Source organism: Odocoileus virginianus, unplaced genomic scaffold (genome assembly GCF_023699985.2).
Source record: "Odocoileus virginianus isolate 20LAN1187 ecotype Illinois unplaced genomic scaffold, Ovbor_1.2 Unplaced_Scaffold_37, whole genome shotgun sequence".
Taxonomy (NCBI): domain Eukaryota; kingdom Metazoa; phylum Chordata; class Mammalia; order Artiodactyla; family Cervidae; genus Odocoileus; species Odocoileus virginianus.
The window spans coordinates 61198-72509 of NW_027224299.1; the positions used below are offsets into that span (position 1 = coordinate 61198).

General features: G+C 36.7%; 1 protein-coding gene across 1 annotated transcript; it reads right to left on the minus strand.

Moving 5' to 3' along the window:
* Positions 1-6538: 6538 nt before the first annotated feature.
* Positions 6539-10881, minus strand: KLHL9 (kelch like family member 9). The gene has a single exon (XM_020904919.2). The coding sequence runs from the start codon at positions 10316-10318 to the stop codon at positions 8465-8467; it is 1854 nt and encodes a 617-aa protein (XP_020760578.1). The 5' UTR covers positions 10319-10881; the 3' UTR covers positions 6539-8464.
* Between the last annotated feature and the right edge of the window lie 431 nt (positions 10882-11312).

Here is an 11312-nt window from a genome sequence, read left to right on the forward strand (position 1 = left end):
CATTTCTGTATACTAACAATGAACTATCAGAACAAGAAACTTAGGGAACAATCCCATTTACTGTATCAAAACAAATAAAATACCTAGGAATACAGCTATCTAAGGAGGTAAAAGATCTGTACTCAGAAACTTATTAATAAGACACTGGTGAAAGAAACTGAAGACACCATAGGTGGAAAGATGGTGCCGTGTTCTTGGACTGGATGATTTAATACTGTTGGAATGAGTAAACTATCCAAGGCAATCTACAATTCAATGTGATCACTATCAAAATACCAAGGGTATTTTTCATACCTAGAACAAATAATTTTAAAACGTGTATGGAAACAAAAGACCCCAAACAGCCAAAACAATCTTGAGAAAGAAGAATGGAGTTAGAGGAATTATGTTCCCTGACTTCAGAGTGTATTAGAAACCTACAGCAATCAAAAGAGGATGGTACTGCCACAAAAACAAGACACAGAGATCAATGGAAAAGTATAGACAGCCCAGAAATAAAACTGAAGTACTTATAGTCAGTTAATCTATGACAAAAGAGGCAAGAATATACATTAGCAAAAAGAGAGTCTTTTCAATAAGTGGAGTGGGGAAAACTGGAGAGCTATGTGTAAAAGAACAAAATTAGAACATTCTCTAACACCATATACAAAAATAAACTCAAAGTGGATTAAAAACATAAATGTATAAAGTTCCTAGAGGAAAACACTGGCAGAATACCCTTTGACATAAATTGTAGCAGTATTTTATCTGTCTCCTAAAACAAAGTAAATAAAAGGAAAAATAAACAAATTTGACCTAATTAAACTTAAAAAGCTTTTGCACAGCAAAGGAAACCATCAACAAAATGAAAAGATAACATACTGATTGGTAGACGATATTTACAAATGATAAGGGGTTAATTCTTTAACCCCTTAAGGCCTATAAGGGGTTAATATCCAACACAAATAAACAGTTCATAAAACTTGGCATCAAAAAACAGCCTGATTAAAAAATGGGCAGAATTGAACAGATATTTTTCCTAAATAGGAAATGCAGATAAGATAGGCACAAGAAAAGATATTCAACATTGCTAATCATCAGGGAAATGCAAATCAAAGCCACAATGAGATGTCACCTCACACCTGTCAGAATGGCTATCATCAAAAAGAATACAAATAACAAATGTTGGTGAGGATGTGGAAAAAAAAGAATCCTTGTACACTGTTGGTGGGAATGTAAATTGGTGCAGCCACAGGAATAAATAGTATGGAGGTTTCTTAAAATACTACAAAATGCAAGAAACTACGAATAGAATTATTATATGACCCAGCACTACATATCCAGAAAAAACAAAAACATCAACTCAAAAAGATAATACATGCATCCCAATGTACATAGCAGCATTATGACTGAAAAGATATGGAAACAACCTAAGTCCATCAAGAGATGAATGAATAAAGATGTGGTATCTATATACAATGGAATACTGCTCAGCCAATTAAAAAAAAATGAAAATTTTGCCATTTACAGCAACATGGATGGACTTGGAGCGTATTATGCTAAGTGAAGTAAGTCAGACAAAGACAAATAGTGTATGATATCACTTATATGTGGAATCTAACAAACACAACAAACTAGAGAATATAACACAAAAAAAGCAGACTCACAGATACTGAAAACAAACTAGTGGTTCCCAGTGGGGAGAGGGAAGGGGGAAGGGGTAATACAAAGGATAGGGGATTAAGGGATAGGTACAAACTATTATGTATAAAGAAGCCACAAGGATATACAATACAGGGAATATAGGCAATATTTTATAATAACTAAATGGAGTATAACCTTTAAAATTGTGAGTCACTATATTGTACACCTTATATAATAGCATCAACTATATTTCAATCAAAAAAAAATTTAATGGGACCACAGGGTGGCAGGGGAGGGGGGGAATATGTATTCTCTGATTATCTGATCCTCTCTATATACAAAGAGTTACCATAGGGATTTTGTATTCATTTATTTAAGTATGACCTGAAGACTCTGAACTTTCATATACACTATAAAAACATCTCCTGAGTTCTGTCATTACTATTTTTTAAAAAAGCCTACATTTTCTGTCATCTATCTACATAAGGATTTAAAATTTCAACCTGTAGATGGCAGAATAACATCAAAAGCCCTGGAAAATGGTTGTTCAAAATTGTTACCAAGAAAATAGAGGAACTATCTATTATTAGTACATTTGTTTAAGGACCACAGCATCAACAGTTCTGCAGTGTATGCAAATCATCTTTAGTGAATATCTAAGTATTTTTTAACCATCACTCCACCATTCAAATATATGCTTAACACCAAATACTAGCAACAGAGATAATGTATCAAAATCAGGGAGGATAAACTCCAAAAAATTCATTTTTGAAAGTATTTATGGAAGGTCTGGGGGAGGGTCACATTAGAAAGGAAATATCAATAATATCATGCTGAGATTATCATTTAGGGGCTTATTATTACTAATTTGGAAACACATTTACTGTCCAAAAGGTATGAGAAAGTTGGAAGATAATCTTTTACTACTCGTGCCAAATTGCTTTCTAAACAATGCCAAATGATAATATACTCAGTGAGATAGGAGAGTAATTTCTAATCCAACAGTAGAAAACAAAAAACACTCTTTTTCAGTTTCTGATATTAAAAAAATTAAGTTGCCCCCCTCAATAAATCTTGGTATTTGTGATGCAAGTATTATTCCCTCATTTTAAAGACTCCCAATTAATGCAGAATAGATAGATATTTCAAGAACAAGACCAAGAATCTAACAAAGGAATTCTAAATTCTAATTCTAGAGTTAGCCCTATTAAAATTATCTACAAGGCACAATGCCTTGTATTACACCTAAAATCTGCTGAAAGTATTAACCAATGCTTTAAGTTATGAAACAAATAAAATAAAAACAAAATTCCATTCAAAAGAACAATCTACATTCCAAAGACAACTTGAATAAAAGATCATTATAACTGAAGAAAAAGACCCTAGTGTGCCCATATTATAAATAAGATTCTACTACATGATTTTAAAAAGCATAAAAATTAAGTGAGAAAGTAAAGATTATTCAAAAAGTTGTTATGAAACAACTGGATAACAACTTGGAAACAGAAAACTAGTGAAAAGCCATATCCATAACAACGACATCAAATACCAGGGTAATTACATCATCACATGATGGGGAAAATTATGCAAAGAGAACATTAAAAAAAATGACAGAGGAAAAACTGATTTCACTACAATATAAAAAATACCGTGTGTAAGACATACACTTAAAGAAAAAAGATGGGAATAAGATAATATTCTTAATATAAAAGGAATTTTCAAAATTCATCTTCATTTCAACCAGAAAAAAAGAAAAGCTATTTGAACAAAAGACAAGCAGTAAATGCTACCTGAGCACGTTAAAAATAAGCACTGACAAAACAATAAAATAAAGGACAAGGAATGTGACATGAGAACTATGGGCAAAAACCACAATGTTATCACTAAAAGGTCAAGATGCAAAAAAGACAGACATATTTGACTATTAAATTGAAGATGGAGATCAAAAGGTACAAAGAAGTCCCAGCGGTATAATGTTAAGCATGGTGACTATTAGTAATACTATACTGTATATCTGAAAGTTGCTAAGAGCAAATATCTTAAAAGTTCTCATTACAAGAAAAAAGTGTATAACTATGTGTGGTAATGGAAGTTAATTAGGCTTGTGATCATTTCATAATATATACTATACAGAACCATCCTCTGCTAGCTGCGATGCTTTGGCCTTCCCTCATGGTTCAGATAGTAAAGAATCTGCCTGCAATGCATGAAACCTGGGTTGGATCCCTGGGTCCAGAAGATCCCCTAGAGAAGGAAATGGCTCCAGTGATCTTGCCTGGAGAATTCCATGGATAAAGGAGCCTGGTGGAATATAGTCCAAGTGGTTGTAAAGAGTAGGAAACAGCTAAGAGACTAACACTTTCACTTTCATCGAATCATTATGTTGTAATATAATATAATAAACTAATATAATAAATTAGTATGCTAATATACTAATTTAATATAATATATAAAATGATAAGCTAATATAATAAAACAAATATAACACCAGTTATAACTGAACTTTAAAAAATTGAACAGCACTGTCCCCATAAAAATGACACTGAGGAAAAAGTCTTTGTAGCTAATAGGACATTTAAAACAACAGAAAGGAGTAAATAATTCACATATAAAAAAATGCACAGGCTCAATAAACAAAAAATTCACAGTTTTCAATAATTAAATATAAATACAAACAGTAAATAATGAGAACTGCAAAGACTTCCTTTGAAATAGTCACTAAACACATTATGGCAAAAACACATATTCACACACTCCTGGAAATATTTTTCAAAAGTGTAAAAGAGCCTACACTGCTTCACTCAGATTTTACTTAGAATTTATCACAGGGCAATAGAGATGGAAAAAGTTTTATGAAAGAGTATTAAATCTTGCTTGATTTATGATAAAAAAATTAGGGTTAGATATTTAATTATAACCCATAGGGAAATGGAAAAAATATGAAGACATATTCATGGATAAAATATCGTATAGATATTTAACACTTTCAAAGAAAAGAATCTGTGAAAATCATTAAGACAAAATTAAAGTGAAACATTATGATGTAGTACAAGGCCAATTAGTAACAGCTATCTTAATGCTTCTCTGTATATGTTTTATGCTAATCACTTTATTAATGCCCACCATCAATCCCATGGACAAACTGGAAAATGAACCTTGGAGACGTCAACTTACCCTAAGGTCTTCCAACTGAACTGCAGACAGAATGTTGTTTTCACTTCTCAATAGTCCGTTTCGGTAGTTTTGAGTGAAATTTTCTGTAGGTGTATATTTTGTCTTTATAATCAGAACAAGATAATTTTAATTAGAAACCAGAAGAATTTGAACATGATTAAATATGTTTACTTTGCAGGTAAAGTACAGAAATACTACTCTAGGCAAGTGGGAAAAATTAAGTATGGATTTTAATCTGGTTTAAAAATGCAATGTTTTTCTTAATGCACATGCATTTGATAATTAAGGAGAAAACATCTTATATACTACTTTCTAATATATATTGATTTTAGAAAACTTGGAGAAAGCCATAATAATAACAGTGTGTGTCTCTGGAAGTTGAACTTACTTCATCATCCAGATTTCAGCTTAAGGTTTGGCATATTTGCAATATATTTGACAAATGTCTATAGAATGCCTTCAATGCAGGAGACCCTGATTTGATTCCTGGATAGGGGAGATCTGCTGGAGAAGGGATATGCTACCCACTCCAGTATTCTTGGGCTTACCTGGTGGCTCCACTGGTAAAGAATCTGCCTGCAATGCGGGAGATCTGGGTTTGATCCCTGGGTTTGGAAGATCCCTGGAGAAGGGAATGGCTACCCACTCTAGTATTCTGGCCTGGAGAATTCCATGGTGTACAGTCCATGGCATTGCAAAGAGTCAGACATGACTGAGTGACTTTCACTTTATACATAGGTAAATTCACAATATATCTTGTATTAACGTTACCTTTGAATGTGGAACCATTGATAATTTACACCTTCTGTTCATTTTTATTTTCCTGTACTTACCACAGGGCTCTCCTGGTGGCTCAGTGGTAGAGAATCCACCTACCAGTGCAAGATGCGGGTTTGATCCCTGGATTGGGAAGATCCTCTGGAGAAGGAAATGGCCATCCATCCCAGTATTCTTGCCTGGGAAATCCCACGGGCAGAGGAGGCTGGTGGGCTGCAGTCCAGAGGGTTGCGAAGAATCGAACACAACTTAGCGACTAAACAACTTACCGTTAACAGACAAATTATTTTTATAATCAGAAGACTTAACAAAAGTCAACTTTTGACCCTATCAGAAAAACTAAAACAAGAAATTAAAATTTAACAGAATGTTTTATAGGCTTACAGTTTTTATCCTCTTTTAAATATTTTTCTACAGTCTAAATTTTCTGTTAAAAAAATCCCTAACTATCAGCTTGTTAAAACAGGTATTGTCCCAATCATTTCAGTCACCTGAAATTTCCATATCTGTAAGGAAGGAATGCCAGAATTAATATATTTAATTAGCAAAGCACCAGTGAGTTGTTTTATGATTATCAAGAGACCTATAAACTGCAGAAAATTAAAGTAAAACGATGAGCGTTGGGATGTGTGAGGCTGGAGGTAGGGGGTATAGGTGGAGCAGTTAACTTACCTGGCTAAACAATACTTAATTACCAAACAACAGGGTCAAATGTAATAGAAGGCAGAAACCTTTTCTCAACAAGGAAGAGAAAAGCTTATGCAGAACAGTACCATTTCAGCATGCAGAATTAGCACCAAAAAAGCAATACATCAAAATGACATAAAAAATAAAGGAAACTTGGCAAAACTATACCCAAAAAGTCAAAATGCAAAAGATGGACAAATTTGATCTCAGAAATTAACTGAATGCCCTGTCCTGTAAACATCTAACAGACTGAGAAAAAAAAGTCAATGCAAGCAAATGTCAGTTAAATTATATTTATTATATAAAGAGATGCTATAACTTGATATGAAAAAGAAAGCAACTCCAATAGGTATTACAAGAGCAAAGACATTAACATTTGATTAAAGAGAAACAGAGCTACTGAAAAAATGCAAATATTTAACCTAATTAATAATTAAGGAAATAACTGAGATGCTTTTTCTTATTTGATGCACAAAGTTATTACAATTTCTACTTTTTCTATTTTCTAAATGTACTCAAATGTGCTATATTTAGTAATAAAAAATTGAGTCATTTAAAAAAATAGGAAGTATGAAAATTTCTGCCAATGCAGAAATCATAAAAGCATTAAAATGTAAAGGGCAGTGAGGCTCAGATCCCTTGAAGCCAATTCCTTTCGTTTTGGTTCCTGAGATTGTCAATAACAAGGCTGTTTCTGATTTATACTATGACAACCTCCCAAGTACAGGGGTATAAATGTTAATATATATGTAAATGTATGTATGTAAACTTTTCCTTCAGGCAGGCAATTATTCCAGGGAAGTACCTCTTCAGATTCTTCAGAATCACTCACTTCAGAGGACTCATATGATTCCTTTTGCTGATAAGGTCCCATTAAGATCTCCCCTTGTAGTTCTCAACCAGTAGGGACGCCTTTGGTGTTGAAGAGGCTGAAGATCTACTTTAGTACTGCCTGCAAGAAAACAGTGTCCCAGGCTTTCTATAGTTGGCTTCTTAGGGAATCTGAAGTTGGCCCTGTCCTTGAGACATAACCAAAAGGACATTTTCTGATGTGATGCCAAAAGTACATCTTCCGCTTGCTCAGATCACAGCCTCAAAGATGCATCACACAAAGCTCAGAATGCACACGGGATGGAGCAGCACCAGAGCAACCACCTCAAATCAAATAATCATGTCAGAGTAACTAAGTTTGAGAGACTGAACTTAAAAACCTACAGCTTTGTTGAGCATGCTTTTGTCTTTTTCATAAGTTTTACTGAACCCAAAGGTGGAAAGTAGCAGAGCCTAAATTTACCGAGCAAAAGTAATTGTCTGAAACTTGAACTGTGCTAAATAATCTGTATAAAGGCAACTCTACAGAAAACAATATACAAGCAGGAAAAGTTAAGTTTCATCTGTAGTAATGATTCAGTCAAATGACAAATTCGGTTATTAATAATTTAATGTTGAAGTCCTTATCTACATCACTGCAGTAAGACTACATAGACATTTATTCTCTAGTAGTGAATTCCCATTTGAATAGAAATAGTTGCTAAGTAGAAGAGTTTAAATTTACAATTTCACTATAGCTGAAGTGCCAATCAATTTAAAAATTATATATGTATATACATATGTATGTGTGTGGTAATGTATTTTCTCTCTTCCTCTCCCCAGAAAGAGATATGAAACCCTGACTTGGGGTTTTACTAGTTTTTGAGTTAATATTCCTCCAGTCTGCTGAAGAACTGCCACATATTCTGAATGTACCCACACAATCTGGTGAGTCAGCAGCTATGTCACAAACCATGAAAAAAGGGAAGCAGCTAATAAGGCTTGGCGACCTTTTTTGTTTATTATTTTAGGTTACAGCAGGCACCCTCCCTTTGATGTTTTGTAGTCAAAGATGAAAACTTTCAACTTTGAAGCATAATGAACATAATTATACATTTACTACAATCACTTACACTTTGCCTTACACACCACCACAAAAAGATATCTAACAATCATTTTTCTGCTTTTTACATTTGTTAAAATAGCTATGTTGAATACGTACATTTGCAGAATACATTTGTTAACCATTTGATAAACATACTAAGCCAAACAATACAAAGAACATCAATTACATTTTTAATCTAATAACTGTACCAATCATTGTAAGAAGATACAACTGAAGTGGAATTATAGGATCTTCCTTGATGCACTGCAAAGGTATTACACCTTGGTCCTAAGAATGATCTGAAGGTGCTGAAAGAGGTGATTCTCTGGAAGGTGACCCAGGATTTTCTTCAGGTGGAAAAACTGTGAGAGTACAAGCTCGAATGCCACCAAGTGACTCTGGAAGGTCAAAAACTTTATGCCATTCATCCTTTTCTGGGTCATATTTCTGGACAATTTCTACCATACAACGATTATTCCAAGAATATCCACCTACGACATAGATTTTATTTTCAAAGACAGCAACTCCAACATCACTTTGACCTCTTAACATGGCAGCAATTGGTGTCCACTGGTCAAGGGTTGGCGAATAGTATTCACAGCTTAGAACATCATCATAATCACTTGTTCCTCTGAAGTGATTACCACCAATGACATAGAGCTTGTCTCCAACCGTACACATGCAATGCAGACCTCTGACTGTAGTCATTGGAGCCTTCTGTGTCCATTTGTCTGTATCAGGGTCAAAACACATGAGCTCATTTTGGAAAGTGTCATGAGTAATTCCTCCTGAAATATACATTAAGCCTCCATACACTGTTCCAGCATGGCCATAGTGGGGTTCACTCATTTTCGCAACATAGCTCCACTCATTCATTCTTGGATTGTAACATTCTACAGTGGCCAGTTCACCAGCTGCACTTCGCCCACCAACAGCATACAAATGTCCCTTGAGGGCGCTCAAGTGAAAAAACGTGCGCTTTTCATTTAATGATGCAACCTGCATCCACTTATTATATCGAGGATCAAATCTGAAAACCGTATCAACAGCAGTTTTTCCTTTTGTATCATAATTACTTTGACCACCAACTACATAAAGAAAGTTCCCAATGACAGCAATGCCATGCTGATAACGAGGAGCATCCATGGGGGCTAAAGATCTCCACTCTTGAGCCCTCTCATCATACATCCGTAATTCTTTACTGACAACCAGCTGCTGCCTCAAAACTCCTCCTAATGTAACCAAGTGTGTCGAATCAGATCGAATGGCGGTTCTATCTGACTGCATCACTGGCTGCATATATGGCATCATTTGGTAATTGCTAGCTTCCAAAAGCAAATTCACACACGTATTGTCTGTTCTCATGAAATCTACTGTCTGCACATAATTAATGAGATCCTGTGGTGTCATCAGTGGAAATCGAATATTCTTCATTAATTTTGCAGCATAATCCATCCGAGGATCTTCCAACCTTAGCCAGCGACAGGCAGCCTTAAAGAGCTCAAGTTCAGTACAGTGCTTAAGACTATTACTAGAAAGCACAAAGGCAAGCCGTTCAAAAGGGAGTTTTAGAAACTCCCCAGTACTCAGTAAGGCAGGAAAATTCTTCAGAATGAAATTATTGACATATTTATCTACTTCTATAAGATTGTAGGTGTTAGCAATTCGTCCAACTTCAACACAGTTATCTAAAGAGACTCCTGAAATAAGAAACACTTTACAGAAGTCTAAAACAGGCAAGATTTGCAAAAAGCTGGCAGCTTCAAGAGTGTCCTGAAGAGTGTCCATATTAAGAGAAAGCTTTGCAGTATAAATAAAATCAATTATTTTCTTCAGACCAACTTTGTTCACCCCGTGAAGCTTAATGCACATTAAATCCTGTTCTTTCATTCCACCTGTGAACATAGCCTTGAAGTAATCACTAGCAGACGCCATCATAGCTCTATGAACAGGGAAGATTTCATCTCCATCACCTGGTACCAGAGTCACATCACAAAGCAATCCTTCTAATCTAAGTTGATCAAAACCTTGCAATACCACCGAACTGTGAGTATTGCTAGTAAAAAAACGTGTGGTTCCTGCCTTGCAAGGCTGTAAATGGGCGGAGACGCCCATGTCACCGTTACCGAGAGACACTTTCATGTGAACGTCTTCCTCTTGCACAAAGATGTATGCCGGACAAAGAGGTCACGGCCGGAAAGCTTTAAAGGAAACGAGGATGTCCCAAGAGCAAGAGAGCTCGCTTTCCTTATCAAGGGCAAACTGTCACTGCAGCACGCCTCAGAACACAACAGTCACACATTGAAAACTGTCCTGCAGCTGGCCCACAGAGGGCTGTGGACCTCAAATCTGACTACTATGTAGACGATTCATCACCTGAGGCAGTTAAGTGACCCGGTTCATCTGGTCCGGCCTGCGCTGCTCCTCTTCCCGCAGTTCTGCGCGGGCCAAGGGGGAGGTGCCGCCACGTCTTGCGGCCCGGCGTCTCGCTCGACGGCGAGGGCCGGCACCTCAGAGAGCGGCCCGCCGCTCCCTCCGCTGCCCTTTGAGCGTCGCCGCGCCTACCGGCCCGTCCTGGAGCAAGGACCTGGAACACGAGCTTGCGCCTGGAACACCGGCCGAGCCCCCTACGCCGAGCCGGTCCTTCCGGAAAGGCCTCGTCCCAGGATCCCCCGGGCTAGGAGCGGCCGTGGCGGCTACTGCGGCTGCGCAGCCGTCCGACCTCGCCAGTAGGCGGGCATGTGGGGGATGGGAGGATGTGGGCGGTGCCTCGAGGAGGCGGGGTTTGGGTCAGGCGGGGCTGTGCTGGGTGGGCCAGCGGGGTATCTTCAGGGTACTTTGTATGTGGTATTATTAAATAGGAATGGGTGCGCGGATGTTATTTTTGATATAAATCTTTCACTGCAGCTGAGCTGTTCCTCTAAATGAATACTTCGAGATTTACAATTCTTGGCGTCTGCCTTTTGGATAACAATGAAATGCAGCTTTTCTGGAAGCTGAAGCCTGGCAGAAGGCTTCCTTAGGGGAAATATGCTTTTAGTTTTCCTCTATATTAAAAAAACAAACAAACAAAAAAAAACTTTGTTAATTCTCATCCCACGCTGGGAATGCCCTGGCAGGTAAGTGGTTAGGACTG

What these genes read in the sequence shown, in the direction of transcription:
- KLHL9 (XM_020904919.2), bottom strand. Translation starts at nt 10,318, where the DNA reads ATGAAAGTGTCTCTCGGTAACGGTGACATGGGCGTCTCCGCCCATTTA.